A 21790-nucleotide genomic window follows, 5' to 3' on the forward strand; every position below is an offset into this window, starting at 1 on the left:
TGTAGCAGTAGGGAAGTCCCCAGTTTAATTATTTTGATATTTAAAAAAAAAAAAAAAAAAAACTCTTAAGGTGTATCCCTGTTGTTTATGGATGGTTTTGCCCCACTGCAAAATGTGTGGCCTTTGTCTGGTTTCTACAGAATGCCCTGAGTTAGTATGAAGATCATACTCTACCTTGTTTAAAACTGAATGCCTTCTAGACCTATATGATCACTGGGGACTATTTACCTCATGACTTCTTGGTCACAATTTGTCTGGCTTTGTGGAATTTTCATTCTTCATGTGCATTGTAATACTCAGCTAAGACTGAAGTGACTCCCATTTTGATTTCTGGAGGTCTTTTTGTATAGCTCTTTTCTCTCTGTAGTTTCTCTGTATTTTTTCCAGCTCTCTGAGCTTGACCTCTGTTTCCCCAACTCAGCACAACTCCAGAGTTCTGCTTGGGTTATCTTAAATTCTGAAATGTACCTTCTGGCAGCAATCAAGAGGGATTAGGGCCCTCCTTGTTGATTTTTCTTCTCTCAGGTATCAGTGTCCTGTTGGTTCCTATAATCCAAAGTCCAGAAATGTTTGTTTCATATGTTTTGTCTACTTTTCTAATTGATTATGGCAGGAAGACAGATTTGGTCCCTAATATTCCATCATGTATCAAGGTACTTAATCTCCATCAGCAGAAATGGGGCTCAGCCTTTTCAGTGTGTTGCTTAAATGATTTTGTATTCATGTTTTCTTTTCCTTTTTCAATTCAGACATGGGATGCATGTCCTTATTTATTCCTTACTATAGCTTAATTTATTTCTCCTAAATTCTCATTTCATTCCTGTCTGTCTATTATTAGTTAAGTAAACTTTCCTTAAGTTGTACCTTTAGTGCATAAACACATGTACTTAGTCACAGATAAGTAGACCATTTCTTTGTAAATTATCTTCTCCATTCAGGTTGAAGATTCATTCGTCTCTAATCCCAAAGATAGTGCTTAATAGCTAAAATGTCATCCATATCACTTATAAGCATATAGTTCAGAAGTCTTGGTTAAAGCCTTATATATTAGTTTTCTACTGTGCATTAAAAAAAACTATCACAGCTTAGCTAAAAACAAAGCAAAGTTATTATCTCACAGTTCAATAAATCAGGAATTTGAGAGTGGCTTAGCTGAGCCTGACTCTGCTGGGTCTTCTGCTCAATTTCTCACTAAGTTGAAATTGAAGATGTTCGCCAGAGCTGCAATTTTCATCTAAGACTTTGTGCTTTTTTCTAGCTCACATGTTGGCAGAATTAAGTTCCTTGTGATTCTGGCAATGAGGTTCTTAAGTACTGTAGACTTCTCTATAGTGTGCCAGTTTGCTTGTCTTGGAGACCAGTAAGAGAACATCTCTTACACATCAGTCTTTTAAAGGGCTTACCTTGCTTAAGCCCACCTCATCTAAGGGAATCTCCCTTTTGATTATGTCAAATCAACTGATTAGTTGCCCAGTTACGGGAATGATTATAGTTACAGATCTCAGTCACCCCCAAGGGAATGAAGTTATATAGAATGTTTACAGCAGAGGATTGGAATCTTGGAGGCCATTTTAGGGTTCTGCCCACCACACCTTGCAAACAGGACAAGACATTCAGATAATTTTCCATTTTGGCTTATGTCTTTGACACAGCAGTATGAAGATGGGATATGTCCAAGCTAGAACACAATAAAAATTTGTTGAATACTTAGTCTGTGCCTGATACTTCGTATTCTTTGCCTCATTTAATCGCCACAACAACCTCATGAGAGTTATTTATAAGCTTTCCTAGTTTCCACACGGACAAACTGAAGCTAAGAGAGTTTAAGTAAGTTGTTGAAATGGAGCTGGGATCTAAATAACCAGTGCTATTTATACTCTGCCACATCTGGATTTGTATATAATTTTAGTTTTATCAAGGTAATATATTACAAATTTGTGACTTGTTTAAATAATTTTTACATGAGTTATGATTTTAAAAAGAGAGAATGTCCTTTTAAAGAGACATTCTAAAACATTTACAGATGAAATAATATATTTGCTTGGGTTTGCTTCAGAATCATTTATGGGATCAGAGGAGTTGGAGAATGGGTGAGAGGCTGCCAGTGAAACAACTGGCCAGAGGTTGATTATTTTTGAAGCTGAATAATGGGTGATAGGGCTCATGCTATTCTATATACTTCTATTCATGTTTGGAAATGTCTATAGTGAGTATCAAGTAATCATTCATTCCTAGTTACAGTTCTAAATAAGGAAAAAAGTACCAGCTAAAATTTTATTCTTAAGCATCATAATGTCCATAGTTTAAAGTCATGACTCTTTATTGATTTTCATGGAACCATAAACCTGTTCATATAAACATTTTCTTTATTAAACTATTAATGCATAGTGGTTAAGTTCATGGACTCTGGAGCCTAGCCCTCTTGGTATAAGTCCTAGTATTGTGTTACTTAAAAGTTGCATGACCTTGTATAAGTTATTTAACTTCTCAGTCTCTTAGGATTTTTTTTTTAAATTTGTAAAATGGCAATACTTGTACCTAGCTTATACAGTTCCTGAGTATACTATGTAATTGGGATGTAATTGGGATGAGACAGCAAAGAAATATATTCAGACACATGTATTTGTATTTATGTATATGTATTTAAGTTTTCTTTCAAATAATAAACTTGAGGTGATTGTTTCCCTTTTGCAATTAAAGGGTGTTATATATTCTTGTTATGCTTTTGAGCCTGAGGTTCTCATACTAGTGTTTCTGAAAATTTTTCCCTTTCATAACACATATTTACAGTGGTTTTCAGTGGGAGCCTTTTGGAATCTTGGGTGGGACAGTTCTTGTTTGGGACTGTCCTCATTCACATTGTAAAACATTTATATTTACCTTCACTACTGCCTGAATTAAATACTAGTCATGACCAGTCATTGTGGTAACCATAAGTTTCTTTGCACATTTTCACATGTCTTCTAGAAGAATGTGAAGCGAGTGAAGCTTGCTCAGTCGTGTCCAACTCTTTGTGACCCCATGGACTGTAGCCTACCATGCTCCTCCGTCTGTGGGATTCTCCAGGCAAGAATACTGGAGTGGGTTGTCATTTCCTTCTCCAGGAGATCTTCCCAAGCCAGGGATTGAACCCGGGTCTCCCACATTGCAGGCAGAGGCTCTACCATCTGAGCCACCAGGGAAGCTCTAGAAGAATAGAATCCCACATAATGGTGAATTTTAATGGTGATGTCATAGATTAATTTAGAGTGCTCCTTTTCTCACATCTCTACCTATCATGTGTTAAGGTCTTCAAGGTGAAAACCAATGAGCTATTAATAAATTACCAACATTACACAGTGATTCAGAGTCTTGTAGAGGTTTTTTTTTTTTATTTTAGAAAACTTGTAAACTAATGATCCATCCTGGTCTTACTGAACAAAAATTACTGGATTTTAGTATGGAAGTAGACATGTCTGTAGTTTGGAAAACTTCTTTTAGTAAGATTCATATTCCACCATTGCTTAAAAGGTTTCTTTGCGCTTAACTATCTATAATTCCCTTTTCTTGTAGGTGATAGAAATTGAAGATGCTTCACCGACTAAGTGTCCAATAACAACGAAGTTGGTTTTAGATGAAGATGAAGAAACGAAAGAACCTTTAGTACAGGTTCATAGAAATATGGTTATCAAATTGAAACCACATCAAGTAGATGGTAAGAAACCATTAGATGGTTAAAGTGTTTTTAGTTAAATTTTACCAATATTTGATGGCCCCAGTGTGCCTCACGTTTCTGCTAAGACCTGGAGTTACTTTTACTGGTGAGCATAACAGATATGATCCCTGCCCTTATGGAGTGCATAAGCAAATGAGGAAGAACAAAATTGAACATTGCACAGAAAATGAGTTTTGTGAAATGGGAAGTGTGTGCCACTCACAAATGGGTATGTATAGCAAGTGGATTTCACCTAATCTGCAATGGTTAGCTAAGGGCAGCGGTGTGGTAGGGAAAGGTACAGTTAGCTAAAAGCCTTCTTTAGGAAATGCTTTTTCAAGTATTTTTGTTAATAATATTCCTTTATTGGTTTTGGAAAGATATCCAATTATCCCTATCCTCTGCTTTGTCCGAGCAGAATCAATAAGTCAATTTTGAGGGTGTATGTGAATGAATACATTAAGCAAATTCTGTAGTTCCTACTTCTTAGGTAGCAAGCCCATTTCTTGTTGAGTTTTTAGTGTTGAATAAAGGGAGAAATGATAACTTAGCTCCTGAGGTTTCCCCTCCCACCCTGGAATGACTCAATAAATCTGAAAGTATATTTGATAGGGATCTATTCTCTTTGGATAAAGTTTCTATTAGATTATTTATCTGTCTCTTTGGATCATCCCAGGGAATGGAGAAAAGGTCTGCTGTGATACCTGAGAGGAATGAAAGTCACCCTGTTGTGTGCCTGTGTTCACATTTTTTCTAATAAACCTTAGCGGTGGGTAGGGGGGTTGTGTGTAAAACAAATCTCATTTACATTAAGAGATTTTTGTCTCTTTCTTTTTAAAAAATTCTGTTTCTTAGAAGTTTTAGTTATGTTTATGATGTATTTATGAAGGAAGATTTTTTAACTTGCACCTTTAAATTTGAACTTAACAAAGATATCATTTTTAGGTGTTCAATTTATGTGGGATTGCTGCTGTGAGTCTGTAAAAAAAACAAAGAAATCTCCAGGTTCAGGATGCATTCTTGCCCACTGCATGGGCCTTGGTAAGACTTTACAGGTAAGAACATGAAGGTATTCTGTTCTTGTGCATTCATGAATTAAAAAATGTATACTATGTTCTGTTAGGTTCCAGATGCGGTTGTAGGGGCTGGAGATAAAGCAGTGAATAACAAGATTTCTCCCTCAAGAAGCTTATATTCTGGTGGGTGAGAGAGATTTTATTCAAATGAAATAAGAAATATGCACTTTCAGATAATGTTAAGGAAGCATAGAGAGGTAAAGCATCTTTTAGGAAGCGATGTTTGAACAGAGACCCAAATGAAGTGAAGCAGTGGGATTATAGGCATAGCCAGTAAAACTGCAAAGATTCTGAGGTGGAAATGAACTTCCTTTACAATTTTCTTTTTGTCATGCTGTGTGGCTTCTGAGATCTTAGTTCCTCTATCAGGGATTGAACCAATGTCCTCAGCATGAAAGCACAGTCCTAACCAGGGGATTCCTGACTTTAATAGTCTGTGATCCTGTAGTAATGAGAACATAATGTATTTTCACTATTAAAACACTACATTTCTGAATGCAGGAAGTTGCAGGAAGACTGCAGGAATGGTAGCAGAGTTGTGGAATTAGTGAAAAGATATATATATATATATCAAAATATATATTATATATATCTGTATATATATGTAATTCCAAGCCATAAGACAGTAGATTCAGTGAGTCAGAACACTTTGCAGTGGGAAAATACTCTATGATATAATTCTCTTCTAAATGGGAAGTGGTATTTTCTAAAGATCGTAGGAATGTTCTCTGGGGACTAGGGACTTAGTAGCTATTTTGCTGTGGTTATTGTTTATTATATTCATATTATTATTATTACTGATCATAAAATCATGGAGCTTTAGAGTTGGAAGGACGTTATGTATCATCTAGTTGAATTTCTGCCTTTTACATGTTATATCTCTTTCTTTGTACTTTTCCTGGTTTGGAAATTGTGACCTTTGCCTGGTTGCTTTATTGTTTAAACAGCAAAAAAAATCCCAACTATTATGTTTGCTCAATTTATTTACTTTTTGAAGATATTTAAATGAAGGTGGCAACTTAATTTGTTTTCTTGTAGGTGGTAAGTTTTCTTCATACAGTTCTTTTGTGTGACAAATTGGATTTCAGCACAGCTTTAGTGGTTTGTCCTCTTAATACTGCTTTGAATTGGATGAATGAATTTGAGAAGTGGCAGGAGGGATTAAAAGATGATGAGAAGCTTGAGGTATATTTAAAATATTTTCTATTATCAAAATAACTGCATAAAATTCATATAGTAAAAAATAAGATTTTTAATTGTCAGTGATGCATGTTTCAGTGGGGATATTTAGTATTTATGCATTCCTACCTTTAAAAATCTTTATTTTCCCACCAAAGGTCTCTGAATTAGCAACTGTGAAACGTCCTCAAGAAAGAAGCTACATGCTACAGAGGTGGCAAGAAGATGGTGGTGTTATGATCATAGGCTATGAGATGTACAGAAATCTTGCTCAAGGAAGGAATGTGAAGAGTAGGAAACTTAAAGAAATATTTAACAAAGCATTGGTTGATCCAGGTAAGATATTAACAGACACTGAGATAACAAAGCAAGTTGAATGAAAAATGTGCTTATTATGTTTTATTTAACAAATACTAATTGACCAACTATTAAGTAGCTGGCTATTGTTTATCATTCAGGTTTTTGCTTTCTGTTTGTTTCTTAGTATAATTTCATTAAGATGAAATCATCCTTAATATTGCCAGATGTTCAGAATTCACTTGCTGAGTCTGAAAATGTTTGAGGTTTTCAATAAATAAGCAATTAAAAATGTACCAGGTATGTCACAATTGCAAATTCCTCTGACTGACTATTAGACAATCATGAGAGCTCTCTCCATTCTCTGAAAACAGTTCTTTATGTTTCTTTTCCAACTTTCTGTCATTAGAAGAATTGCTGCATTTTTCCTTTTTTTTAAATGGTCATCACTGTGGAAGGTTAATATTTACAGTGGTGTTGACAATATCCTCATGATGCAAGATCCAAATATTTAATCCCTATTTGTGACTTGGAAAAGCAGCAAGTTGTACTGTCCCAGAGACAATCAATATTCAGTTATTTGTATTCTATATTTTTTTCTTTTCAAACTTTATCTTGTTATATCTAATTACTTTAAGACACTGTTGAGGCTTTAGATGTTTGTTGAGAAAGTCTAATTTTTCACTGCCAAAATAATAGTATTATTTTGAATGGAATGATTTGAATAGAATAATTTGAATTTGAATAATAGAATCATTTGAATAGAATCCATGGCTTTGCCCCTTTTAAATTTTATTTTTAATTTATTTTTTCAGCTTATTGAGGTTTAATTGAGAAGTAAAATTGTAACAGTTAAAATGTACAATGTAATCATTTGATACATGTATACATTGTGAAAGGGTAACCCCCTTTGTGTTATACATCCATTATCTCATGTAGTTTTCTTTTTCTTTTTGGTCATGACATTTATGCTCTACTCATTTTCAGATTTCAGTTATAGAGTGCATTGTTATCATCTATAGTCACTTTGTTATCACCATGTTGTTTATACATTAGATCCTCAGACCTTATTCATTTTATAACTGAAAGTCTGTGTTCTTTTGCCTTTTTTTTGTAATGTTGTAATCAACATGTACCAAACTAACTGCCATTATAAATGTTAAGTTTGTCCTTTTCTCATGACTAAAATAGTTGTCTAAAAGTCCTGTGGTGGTTTTGTTGTCAGAGAGGTATAAGCTAGTGAATAGTATTGCAGCATATTTTTCAGAAGGTTTCCTTGAAACAGTTTAAAACAAGTTTCAGATGTTTAATGTGATCATGAGGAAATAAATTAAAAAGAAATGAAAACTTATAACATAATTAGTAATGTTTGTTTTTCTATGTAAGCTATTTAGTGACATTAAAAAAACATTATTTTGAAATTTTTGTTTGTTTGTTTACAGACAAGTTAAAATGACAGTAAAGAAAGCTCCTATTTATCCTGGACCCAAATCCCCCACTGTTCATCTTACATTGCCATGGTAGATTTGTCAAAACTAAGAAATTGATATATTAGTAACTAGACTCCAAACCATATTTGAATTTTACCAGTTTAATACTACCATCCACTTTCTGTTCCAGGATCCCATGCAGGGTACCACATAGCGCTTGTCATGTCTCCACATTCTTCTCTGGTCTATGACAGTTTATTAGTCTTTCTTTTATTTTCTGTTATCTTGTCAGTCTTGAGGAGTGTTATTAAAGTATCCTGTAGGATGTTCACTGGTGTCTGTTGTTTTTCTTGTGATTAGACTGGTGTTATAGTGACAGTATACGTGGAATATTGCCAAACAGGCGTATTCATCTGAGCCTTGGTGTCTGAAGTTTGGGCTTGGTCACATAGACATGGTTGACCACTCATGTGGGTCATCTTAGTTTCTAGTCCCTCCAGAAGTTGAGAAGATGCTACATGCCCAGAGCTGATCTCCCTTCAGCCCCATCACCTTGTTAGCATAGACTATCTCTAATGTTTCCCAAGCCATCTAGGTAAACAAATTTTTATCAAGTTAGACATTGCTGGAATTTAGAGGTTACTGCCCTAGAGCTGGAGGCAAAGGCTAATCTTTTTTTGGGGCCAGGTTAGTCCTCTACTTCACTACATATATGTGTACATAGATAAAAATTACCCTGTTTGAGGTGGTTATTTAAATAAAATGGGATCATAATGTAGATTTTGAAAACTCTCTTCCTTTTGTTTAGTAACAACACATTTGACATATCTTTGAAGGATAGTACAAAGAAATGTACATCATTAATTTTAAGTACTGCAACATTCCATCATAGCATAGTTTTATTAACCCCTTTGACCAAGCTTTTAAGTTGTTTCAATTTTCTACCATAACAGTGCTTCAGAGAATATTTCATGTATCTTATGATACTTGTGGAAGTATATCTTTAGGATAAATTCCCAGAAGCTGAAATTTGGGTTAAGGGTACAACATATTTTATATTTTAGTAGATATTATGAAATTGTCTTCCACAGTGTTTGATTAACAGCTTGTGAAAAGTGAAAGTGTTAGTCGCTGTGTTGTGTCCAATTCTTTGCAACCTCATGGACTATAGCCCACCAGTCTTCTCTGTCCATGAAATTCTCCAGGCAAGAATAGTGGAGTGGGTAGCCATTCCCTTCTCCAGGGGATTTTCCTGACCCAGGGATTGAACCCAGGTCTCCTGCATTGCAGGCAGATTCTTTACCATCTGAGCCACCAGGGAAGCCCCGTTGATACTACGTTAGACTTCCACAAAGAATGTATGAGTACCTACTTCACCACACCCTCATGAACATGTAATATTAGGTAGTAAAAATCATTTTAATCACTTGTATAAAAGATAATTTTTATATTTAGATAACTTTTTAGGATTCAAAATAAATAATAAGTTTTTACATATAAAGCAAGATACTTATTTTCATTTTTAAAAAGTTGATTAGTTTAAAAATAACTCTTATTCTTCATGTAGGTCCATCTGAACATTGAATAGCAATTGTGTTTTTTGACCAATCATACTGAAGGAGTTACTTCTGAAATCATGTAGAAGATGTATTTTCTGTAATGCCTAAAATATAGGGGATGATTCAACAATTGCTGTTGTTTAAATCAGTGTTTAAGTAATTTATGTGTATATTAGCTCAGTTCAGTTCAGTCGCTCAGTTATGTCCAACTCTTTGCGACCCCATGAACTGCAGCATGCCAGGCCTCCCAGTCCATCACCAACACCCGGAGTTTACCCAACCCATGTCCATTGAGTCGGTGATGCCATCCAACCATCTTATCCTCTGTCATCCCCTTTTCTTCCTGCCTTCAATCTTTCCCAGCACTGGAGTCTTTTCAGATGAGTCAGCTCTTTGCATCAGGTGGCCAAAATATTGGAGTTTCAGCTTCAACATCAGTCCTTCCAATGAACACCCAGGACTGATCTCCTTTAGGATGGACTGGTTGGATCTTCTTGCAGTCCAAGGGACTCTCAAGAGTCTTCTCCAACACCACAGTTCAAAAGCATCAATTCTTTGGCACTCAGCTTTCTTTATAGTCCAACTCTCACATCCATACATGACTACTTGAAAAACCATAGCCTTCACTAGATAGACCTTTGTTGGCAAAGTAATGTCTCTGCTTTTATATTAATATGCAGTCTAGGTTAGTCATAACTTTCCTTCAAAGGAGTAAGTGTCTTTTAATGTCATGGCTGCAATCACCATCTGCAGTGATTTTGGAGCCCAGAAAAATAAAGTCAGCCATTGTTTCCACTGTTTCCCCATCTATTTCCCATGAAGTGATGGGACCAGATGCCATGATCTTCGTTTTCTGAATGTTGAGCTTTAAGCCAACTTTTTCACTCTCCTCTTTGCACTTTCATCAAGGGGCTTTTTAGTTCCTCTTCACTTTCTGCCATAAGGGTGGTGTCATCTGCATATCTGAGGTTATTGATATTTCTCCTGGCAATCTTGATTCCAGCTTGTGCTTCCTCCAGTCCTGTGTTTCTCATGACATACTCTGCATATAAGTTAAATAAGCAGGGTGACAATATACAGCCTTGATGTACTCCTTATGAGAAGGCGAAAAGATAGGACATGGAAAGATGAACTCCATAGGTCGGTAGCTGCCCAATATGCTACTGGAGATCAGTGGAGAAATACTCCAGAAAGAATGAAGGGATGGAGCCAAAGCAAAAACAACACCCAGTTGTGAATGGGACTGGTGATGGAAGCAGGGTTCGATGCTGTAAAGAGCAGTATTGCATAGGCACCTGGAATGTCAGGTCCATGAATCAAGGCAAAGTCGAAGTGGTCAAACAGGAGATGGCAATTATGAACATCAACATTCTAGAAATCAGTGAATTAAGATGTATGGGAATGGGTGAATTTAACTCAGGTGAGCATTATGTCTACTACTATGGGCAGGAATACCTTTGAAGAAATGGAGTAGCCATCATAGTCAACAAAAGAGTCCAAAATGTAGTATTTGGATGCAATCTCAATAATGACAGAATGGTCTCTGTTTCCAAGGCAACCATTCAGTATCACGGTAATCCAAGTCTATGCCCCAACCAGTAACACTGAAGAAGCTGAAATTGAACAGTTCTGTGAAGACCTACAGGACCTTCTAGAACTAACACCCCAAAAATATGTCATTTTCATTATAGGGGACTGGAATGCAAAAGTAGGAAGTCAAGAAACACCTGGAGTAACAGGCAAATTTTACTTTGGAGTACAGAATGTAGCAGGGCAAAAGCTAATAGAGTTCTGCCAAGAGAACGCACTGGTCATAGCACACACCCTCTTCCAACAACACAAGAGAAGACTCTACACATGGACAGCACCAGATGGTCAACAAAGAAATCATATTGATTATATTCTTTTTAGCCAATGATGGAGAAGCTCTATACAGTCAGCAAAAACAAGAATGGGAGCTGACTGTGGCTGGGATCATGAACTTACTGCCAAATTCAGACTGAAATTGAAGAAAGTGGAGAAAACCACTAGACCATTGAAGTATGACCTAAATCAATCCCTTATGACTATATAGTGGAAGTGAGAGATAGATTTAAGGGACTAGATCTGATAGACAGAGTACCTGATGAACTATGGATGGAGGTATGTGACATTGTACAGGAGATAGGAATCAAGACCATCCCCAAGGGAAAAAAAATGTAAAAAAGCAAAATGGCTGTCTGAGGAGGCCTTACAAATAGCTGTGAAAAGAAAGGAAGTGAAAAGCAAAGGAGAAAAGGAAAGATATACCCACTTGAATGCAGAGTTCCAAAGAATAGCAAGGAGAGATAAGAAAGCCTTCTTCAGTGATCAGTACAAAGAAATAGAGGGAAACAACAGAATGGGAAAGACTACAGATCTCTTCAAGAAAATGAGAGATACCAAGGGAACATTTCATGCAAAGATGGGCTCAATAAAGGATAGAAATGGTATAACAGAAGCAGAAGATATTAAGAAGAGGTGGCAAGAATACACAAAAGAACTGTACAAAAAAGATCTTCACGACCCAGATAATCAGGATGGTGTGATGACTCCTTCACGACCCAGATAATCAGGATGGTGTGATGACTCACCTATAGCCAGACATCCTGAAATGGGAAGTCAAGTGGGCCTTAGGAAGCATCACTATGAACAAAGGTAGTGGAAGGTGATGGAATTCCAGTTGAGGTATTTCAAATCCTGAAAGATGATGCTGTGAAAAAATGTCAACAAATTTGGAAAACTCAGCAGTGGCCACAGGACTGGAAAAGGTCAGTTTTCATTCCAATCCCAAAGGAAGGCAATGCCAAAGAATGCTCAAAGTACCACATAATTGCACTCATCTCACATGCTAGTAAAGTAATGCTTAAAATTCTCCAAGCCAGGCTTCAGCAATACATGAACCGTGAACTTCCATATGTTCAAGCTGGTTTTAGAAAAGGCAGAGGAACCAGAGATGAAATTGCCAACATCCACTGGATCATTGAAAAAGCTAGAGAGTTCCAGAAAAACACCTATTTCTGCTTTATTGACTATACCAAAACCTTTGACTGTGTTTATCAGAATAAACTGGAAAATTCTGAAAGAGATGGGAATACCAGACTACCTGACCTGCCTCTTGAGAAACCTGTATGCAGGTCACGGAGCAACAGTTAGAATTGGACACGGAACAACAGACTGGTTCCAAATAGGAAAAGGAGTACGTCAAGGCTGTGTATATTAACCTGCAAGCAATTTTTGTTTATAGGATACTTTACCCAAGAGTGCATATGGTTATTTTTATAGAACAAATCATATGTATTTCTTTTGAAAGAGCCACTCTCTGGTATGAGATCTGTAGCTTGGAACATGTTTTTCTTCCTACCTCCATACCCATGTAACAGTCAGTTTAGCTGTCCTTTATCAGTTAAATTTTTTCCCAGCGATGACTACTAGTTATGTGAAGTAAGTCAAATGGGAAGTACTACTTGGTCTGTTGTGATTTCTATAGTGTTTCTTTAAATGTAGCTTTAGTAATTTGTCTTTTCTCGTGTATGTAAGTTACTCTTCATCTCAAGTGGTAGTTTTAACTTATATTGTACTCTTATTCAGAGGCCCTTAAGTACCATCATAATAGCACTTTAATAAGATTAATACTGTTAGTACCACATTAACTAAATACAGCAACAGATAAAATATAACTGTTCTTATCAGGATGTTGTTTCCACAGCATCTTTCCATAAGAGCAGCACTGAAAAGTGATTAACTTTACCTAAATGGATTTTTCTTTTAATTTTATTATGTATTAAATGTTGTTTTTCTAGGACCTGACTTTGTTGTTTGTGATGAAGGCCATATTCTAAAAAATGAAGCATCTGCTGTTTCAAAAGCTATGAATTCTATACGATCAAGGAGGAGAATTATTTTAACAGGAACACCACTTCAAAATAACCTAATTGAGTGTGAGTCAATGTGTAAAAGAATGTATCCAGTTTTGGAGGAGTTACTGTTAGGAACTTGGAAAGAAATGCTGTATTAAATGAAAGTTTTAGGAAGGTGGAGATTGGAGGAAAGTTGTGTTGAATTGATGTCAGGATACAGTTTGCTGAGGCTGAGGATGAATGATGAGAACCCAAAGAAGTGAGTTGTGAGTTTCCCTCATTTTCATATGTGTGTGGTGACACTAAAGAGGGAACATGAGTTACACAGCAAATAACAAATTGAAATATCCCATTGTAATCTGTTCTAATAGTTTTTTGTTATTTTTATGTTATTTCCATTCTCTTAGTATTTTTATAGTTACTGTTTTCTGTTTTATTATTTGTAATACTGGTTACTGTTTCACTTTATCTTTCTTTATATTTATCTATACTATATATCTATATTTTATCTTTATTTTTGTCTGTTCAGTTTCCCCTTTTTTCTTGCCCCATTTATAGAATGTTGCCCTGTTTCACATTGTGGTCCTGTATAGCATAGGGCAACTATTTAGGACTTCTTGAACTAAATTAGTTAATTCAAAATTTGATCTAGTTGCTTATTAATTGATTTTATTATTTTGGTTCAGTATCTGTGTTGTTTTCACATGATACCCTTGCTGATCATAAAGTCATGGGTAGAATTACAGAGCAGTTGTTGTATACTCAATATGTACTATAAAGACTAGTGAGTTAGAATAAAATGTTCTAGGTGTTGTTTTTCCTAAACAGTCTAGAATTTTGGATTGAGTTTTATTTGAATTTCTCATCTGGTTTAGTAATCCAGTTCTAGATCAGACTGATAAACCAGTGTTTAGTCTACACTCAGTTTGGTGTTCTTTCTTTGTATCTTGATTCTAATGCTGCCATGGCATGCATTTTTGACATGAGCTTTATGTCAGAGAATTTTTCTCAGTTCTTTTAGCTGTTACTGTTGTTAATGCACTAATATCTTCTTTCTTAGATCATTGCATGGTTAACTTTATCAAAGAAAATTTGCTTGGATCCATTAAGGAATTCAGGAATCGGTTTATAAATCCAATCCAAAATGGTCAGTGTGCAGATTCTACCATGGTAGATGTCAGAGTAATGAAAAAACGAGCTCACATTCTCTATGAAATGTTAGCTGGATGTGTTCAGGTACAAGTACATTCCACAGTAATAATATATTGTTACTTTTTTATATTGTAATCTTAAAATGTTTTCTGAATTTAAACTTGAATTATTTTGTGTTTTCTGTCTCCTTCTTTTAGTAGTTTTACAGTTAAATCTTCTTGCACTCTTTTCCAAAGTTTATTTAGTATTGAACTTTTAAAAATTTGCAATGAGAAGTTTAGAAAATACTTAATTAATTCATTTGCTGGATGTATAGCTTTATATGTTTATATGTTAATGTTTAGATTTTTCTCATCCTTAAGATAGGGGATATGTAAAAGGACCACAGCTATTATGATTAAGAAATTTCTGTGCTCACCAGAATTTATAGTATAGTATTCCAAACCTCATTTGTTTGAAATGGTTGTAAGAAAGGCACTTATGAATTATGAAAGAAGTAATCCTGAAGAAACAGTTTTATTAATTCCAAGTACATACAATAACTTTAATGGACTAATAATGTTCTTTCCACATAGATCTTCAGTAAACCATTGTTAATGAGTAGATAAGTATTTAGAGACTAAGCAAGCAGTTAATAGATCTCAGTTCTTTATTTTTCTTAAGACACCAGCTATTAATGGATATAACAGATGAGATAGGCTGTCCTTTTGACTGACTGTACTACCGATATATAAGGTAAAGTCTTTCTGTTTGTTTAGGTTACCCACAGGTACTTACTAGCAGGTACTCTTATTTCTGTATTACTGCTACTACCTAGGTGGCATTTTTCTGATTTAGGTAGTCATTTGTATCTATCACATTAGTGTTCTTTCTTTCCTGTTCCTATATTAAGAATGCCTATACATGGCTTGTTTTCTCAATTGGACAAACATTCCCCCTGATGTTATATGTTATCCTCTGGCATGTTGATACACTTTACCCAAAGGATAACCCAGACTGCATTGGACTTTGATTCATCCGTTTTACTGTATGATTAAAGCAATTCTTTTTGCTAGCACTACCTACTGTAGCCACTCCCCACCTTTTTTTTCTTTTCTTTTTTTCTATATAGAGGAGACCATTTGAAAACCTAAGTTGCTCACTTGGTAGTATGGCCACTTCAATTTAAAACCTGCCTGGTGTGTTGCAGTATCTTTTTACCAGTGAGTCATACTATGTAGTCACATGAAATACATTAACTACAATTAAATGGGATCATTGTGTGATTAAAGAGGGTAAATATATTTAAGTAAATGTTTTCTTATATGTCTGGTACCTTTTATTTGTGTGCACTTTTTAGTTGCAAGCAGTGATGATTCTTAGAGCATTTAATTCCTGTCATATATTTAACTAATTTTCATTCTGTTTATTATTAATTACAGAGGAAAGATTATACAGCATTAACAAAGTTTTTGCCTCCAAAGCATGAGTATGTTTTAGCTGTGAGAATGACTCCTATTCAGTGCAAACTCTATCAATACTACTTAGATCACTTAACAGGTAACAAATAGACTTAGTTTGTTGTTTTTTTCTTTCTTAAGACATTCCTTTTCTGAAGAATGCTATCATGGTAATTTTACCACATCAGTTGTTCTTTTGCAATTTTGGATTTGTGTAAAATGGTATGTTTATATTATAAAAACAAAAAATATTTCTAATTAAAAAGCTAATATTCTCAAAATAAAATTAAGGAACAAATTAGTGAAAAAATATATAGAATATATCAATAATGCCTCAATTTGTAAAGAGCTTTTATTTCATAAAATATTATATAGTTTACTAAATCCATAAAAGAAGATACAGAAAATTCCATTGTATTATTTAAAAATATCCAACCACATTAATAAAAGACCTATAAGTCAGACTAATGAAATTGCCTTTTAGGTATCAAATTGACAAATGTTGAAGGGAAAAAAGGGCAAAATACAAAGCAGGGCATATATTATGTCCCAGTGTTACAATAAAAATACACAGAAATGCCTAAAATACACAAATATGTTAATAACAGGTTATTTTCTGAGTGATTACATTATGAGGAACTTATACTCTTTTTCATATGCTTTTTTTAAATTGTTGTTATTTAAACTTATTTTTTTTTTTATCTTTGACTATATTGGATCTTAGCTGCGGCATGTAATATCTTTTGTTGCAGCACACAGGCTTCTCTTCACTTGTGGCATGTGAGTTCGAGTATGTGGGCTCTGTAGTTGCAGCATGCTGGCTTTTCTCTAGTTGTGGCATGTGGGCTGAGTTGCCCCACAGCATGTGGGATCTTAGTTCCTGGACTGGGGATTGAACCCATGTCCCCTGCATTGAAGGCAGATCTTAACCACTGGTCTACTAGGAAAGTCACTCTATGTGCTTTAAAAACATATAGCAGATAGATACTGTTTCATCATCAATAAATTCAGGTGTTTGTATGTGTGTTTGTCCAAGGTTGTCACCATTCACAGAGCAAAACATTAGTTTCTGTTTGGTCTGGAGTGAAATTTTTTACTTGTTGGTCACTTTATTCTGGTACCTTTCCCCAGTTGATGTGCCAGATTTATTTAGGGGCTATAGGTTAGAAGGTGCTCTTCAGCTATTTTCAATACAAGTGATCAAAAAAAAATAGAGAGTGGAGATTTATACACACACATTACAGTGATGCTTTATATTAGTAGTTAAAATAACACTCTTTGTGACAGATAATTTCTCTTTTAGAAAATAGAATAATGATGATGGTCCTGAACAGTTGTTCTACTTTGGGGAAAACAGGTTTTGAATGTTTGTATTTTATAGAGATTTTTTTGCTTTATTTTTAAAACAATTTTCTGACTGACTTTTGAAAGGAGATCATTTCTATTAAGTCACACATTTTCATTTGTATATTAATCATAAGCTATTAGATTTATTGTACCATGTGGACTTGAATGACAAAAAGTACAGACATCATTAACTAAATATAGTCATTCCAGTGAGAAAGAGAGGGATGTTGAGACCTGTCTTTCATTAATCTCTGAATAATAAAAGGTGCTAAATTTGGTCACTTAATATTTTCTCCAAAATATTTAAAAGTTTGTTTCATTGTGGGGAACGTACTGTTTAAAAATATTAAAGAATCAGTTGTGTTTAATAACCAACAGCAAAATGTTAATATAGCTCATGTATAGATATTAAAACATATTCTTTCTAAGAGCAGTGCAATATTAAGATTTAAGGGGGTCTCATTTTTTATGACTTTAATTGATAGGAGTAAATATCTAAAGTACTAACTGCTATAGCTTCTTAACTAAGAAAGGTATGGTTGTTAATTTATCTGGTGCCATGAATCTTTCAGTCATGAGAATGTCTTAGAATTTCCCCCTTACTAAATGTGATGTTTTATTTTCCTTAAAGTATAATAACCTGAGTTAATAACCCCTTGAAAAAAACTCTCATAAAAGGCCAAATGGATTATGTTAAAAGCTGCTTTATCTTGATTCTCACTAGAAACCATCAAAGTGTTTCTCCCAAAATGTCACCTGTCTCACTTGCAGTTAAAATCTTTGATACTTTATTGATTACATAGTCCAAAAATACTTTTGTTTCTTTGACTCTTTTTATATTCAACTTAGCTTTAAGAAGTTCATATAAATTTTTCTTTTAATGCTAGCAACAATTTGATGGTAATTTTAGTAGTAATAATTTATCATATATTTAATATTTGCAGAATTAAAGTCATAAGAGACTAAATTTAATGAATTTCAAGAAAATTAGTATCTTAATTTTCCTTCATTCTCTAAAAAATACAGTTCTTTTCCTTCCTTTTTACCATCAAATTCTCTGGTTCCTCAGACAGTGAAGAATCTGCCTGCAGTGCGAGAGATGCAGGTTTGATTCTTGGATCAGGAATTTCCCCTGGAGGAGGGCATGACAACCCACTCCAGTCTTCTTGCCTGGAGAATTCCATGGAGAGAAACCTGGTGGGCTACAGTCCATGGTGTCACAAAGAGTCAGACACAACTGAGGAGCTAAAACTTTGACTTTCCATCAGAAGTTTCAATTTACATGTAAGCCTCTGCCTTCAGTAGACACTTTAGGTTTTATAAGTGTGAATACTTAGTTTTGAAACAGCCTGATTTTTAGCTTAAATCACTATTAAAATCCATACATTGTCTTAGGCATGCAGAAATGGAGCACATACAAAAACAGTCTACAGAATGGAAGAAAATATTTGTAAGTCATTTTCCTAAAAGGGATTAATATCCAGAACATAAAAAGAACTCTTACAACTTCTGTGTGTGCATGTGGTCATTTGCTTCAGTCATGTCTGACTCTTTGCAACCTTGTGCACTGTAGCCTGCCAGGCTCCTCTGTCCATGGGATTTTCCAGGCAAGTGGGTTGCCTTGCCCTCCTCCAGGGGATCTTCCGGTCCTAGGGATCCAACCTGTGTTTCTTATGTCTTCTGCATTAGCAGGCGGGTTCTTTGCCACTAGCGCCACCTGGGGAGCCCCTTACAACCTAACAACAACAAAAAACCAACAAAATTCAAAAATGGACTTAGGGGTTTTCAATAGACATTTTTCCAAAAAAGATATACAAGTGACTGATAAGCACATTAAAAGATGCTCTACATTATCACTAGTTATTCAAGAAATACAAATAAAACCAAGAGATATCACATCACACCCAATAGGATGACTCTCAGATAAAGAAAGATAATAAGTGTTGGAAGTGATATGGAGGAATTAGAACACTTGTGTAGCTGCTGTGACAAAAGTGTGGTAGTTCCTCAAAGGGTTAAGCAGAGAATTACCATGTGATACAGCAATTGTACTTCTAGGTAAAATTCTACTTTCAAAATAACCATAAGCAAGAATTCAAAACAGATACTTACCAATTCATGTATATATAGCAGCATTATTCATAATAGCCAAAAACATGGAAGCAATCAATGTGTCCATCAAATAATGAACAGATTAACAAAATATGATATATGCAAACAATGGAATATTACAATCTTTTAAAGAAATTCTGATGTGAATGGTACTTGGAGATATCATGTTAAGTAAAATAAGTCTGAAACAAAAGGACAAACACTGTGTGATTACATTTAGAATTGACTAGAAGAGTCAGATTCATTTAACAGGTACAGAGTTTCTGTTAACAATGATGGAAAAAGTTTTAGAAATGGAATGTGCTGATGGTTGTACAATGTTTTGATTATACTTAATGCCACTGAATTGTACTCTTATAAATAGAAAACAATAAACTCCTGTTATCTTACAGGTTGATTCAATGGTTCTAGAGTAGGGCTTAGGCAGCTGCATTTTTATAATTCCTCTGGGTGATTCTGATGTACCCTCTGCCTGAGAATCACCTCTCTAAATGTTGCTCGATATGATTAGCCATCAGGGAAATGTAAATCAAAACCAGAACAAGATATAGGCGCATGCCTTAGCCTCTTTAAGTGTTCAGGTGAAAAGAAGACTTATTTATGTCTTTGTAGAAATAAAAGGATTACAAGGGAATGCTATCAAGAAATTAGATGCCTCATTTTCACAGCAATGATTTCTATCATACACAGTGGCAATACCTCTAATCAGGCAAAATAGCGAGTACTGGATTTTTATGCTTTTTTATTCATATTTCATATCATTACTGAATATACATCTTGTCCCTCATGTGTGGACAGAAAAATGTTATTGTTTAAGTACTGTTCTTTTAAAAGATCAACTTTGTTCTTTTGTGTTTTACCCCCTTGATAATTTTGTCATCTTAATGAAATGTGCATTCATTTCATTTTTACTTCATTTTCATATAAAAATATATTGTTGAAGTTTCCCTGGGCAAAATAAATAATTTTTTTAACTGGAAAAACACTTTTTATAAATGCTGGGTTTTTGACATAAGAGTTTTGCTTAAGTACTGTATACAGAGAGTGGCTTTATCTAAAGCAGGAATTTGTAATCTAAAGCACATGGATAGAATCTAGGACCTGAATAAGAAAATACTGCCTATTCTCACTAACCTCTATCAAAAATATGGCATTTTTCCAGTTATTAAACCATAGTAGTATTAGTGATAGCTGTGACTTTGTTACCAATAGAAATAAGAAATATTTCTACATATTATTGTTGTTACTGATATCTCAAACTTATTTACCTTTATCAGTACTTCAAAATTTCAGGCCATTGTTAAACTTACTGCTATATTTTGTTATTTAATGTATTAATAAGGTTGCATATCATTATACCACAAGTGTTTTTTTTGTAGCATTTTGATGATTTCTGTATGTTGGATTTCTTTTGCAGTCCTGTTTATGTGTTTTGAAATAGTCTAAAAGTGAGGGCCTATTAGCTTCTCTACAGGGCCAGAGTATTCTGATGCACAGATCAAGCTAAGGTCCTAGTACAGAAACACCTTAGTTGAACTAGAGAATTCTTAGGTCTTAACGTTAGCCCTTTTTTTTTTTTCCTTTTGATCAGGTGTAGGTAATAGCAGTGAAGGCGGAAGAGGAAAGGCCGGTGCAAAACTTTTCCAAGATTTTCAAATGTTAAGTAGAATCTGGACTCACCCATGGTGTTTGCAGCTGGACTACATTAGTAAAGAAAATAAGGTAAATTAACCTAAAATTGATCAAAAGGTATCTGTAGTAAGTAGAATAACTTTGGATAAAGGTTGATCTATATAGACTTACTGTATATTCAGATTTCTTTTTCTTTGTGGTACAGTACTTCAGCCTATTTTATTTCTAGTTAATTACTCAGTGTTTGAGTGAATTGTGATTATGGAAGGAGTGTTAAATGTTAATCTTTTTAAAAATTTTTAGTGGCATATAGTTGATTTACAATGTTGTGTTACTTTCTGTTGTATAGCAAAGTGAATCAGTTGTACGTATATCCACTCTGTTTTAGATTCTCTTCCCATATAGATCATTACTGAGTATTGAGTAGAGTTCCTTCTGCTATACAGTAGGTCTTTATTATAGTATTGTGTATATGTCAATTCCAATCCCCTATTCCCTTCCCGATGGTAACAATAAGATTGTTTTCTACACCTGTGACTCTATTTCTGTTGCTTAAATAAGTTCACTTGTACCCTTTTTTTAGATTCCACATATAAGCAATATCATACAATATTTGTCCTTCTCTGTTTGACTTCACTCAGAATGATAATCTCTAGATCCATCCATGTTGCTGCAAATGGCATCATTTCATTTTTTATGGCCGAATAATATCCATAGTATATATATATATATATATATATATATACACACACACACCACATATTATTTATCCATTTCTCTGTCAGTGGACATTTAGGTTGCTTCCATGTCCTGACTATTGTACACTTGTTGAATTACAGTTTTTTCCCAGGTATATTCCCAGGACTGGGGTTGCTAGATCATGTGGCAACTCTACTTTTGGTTTTTTAAGGAACCTCCGTACTGTTCTCCATACTGGCTATTCCAATTTACATTCCCACTAACAAGGCTTCCCTGGTGGCTCAGACGGTAAAGAA

The 21790-nt window shown here is 34.7% G+C and overlaps 1 protein-coding gene across 1 annotated transcript in view; it reads left to right on the top strand.

Annotated features, from left to right (window-relative positions):
• The window catches only part of ATRX (ATRX chromatin remodeler), a 214071-nt gene that overhangs the window by 96493 nt on the left and 95788 nt on the right, over positions 1 to 21790 (top strand). The window contains exons 15-22 of the mRNA XM_068963358.1: positions 3553 to 3694; positions 4640 to 4749; positions 5809 to 5955; positions 6108 to 6285; positions 13057 to 13194; positions 14174 to 14349; positions 15687 to 15804; positions 20755 to 20885. Coding sequence (XP_068819459.1) covers positions 3553 to 3694; positions 4640 to 4749; positions 5809 to 5955; positions 6108 to 6285; positions 13057 to 13194; positions 14174 to 14349; positions 15687 to 15804; positions 20755 to 20885 — 1140 coding nt within the window. The remainder of the gene's footprint in view (positions 1 to 3552; positions 3695 to 4639; positions 4750 to 5808; positions 5956 to 6107; positions 6286 to 13056; positions 13195 to 14173; positions 14350 to 15686; positions 15805 to 20754; positions 20886 to 21790) is intronic.

This window comes from Capricornis sumatraensis, chromosome X (assembly GCF_032405125.1).
Source record: "Capricornis sumatraensis isolate serow.1 chromosome X, serow.2, whole genome shotgun sequence".
In the NCBI taxonomy this organism is placed as follows: Eukaryota; Metazoa; Chordata; class Mammalia; order Artiodactyla; family Bovidae; genus Capricornis; species Capricornis sumatraensis.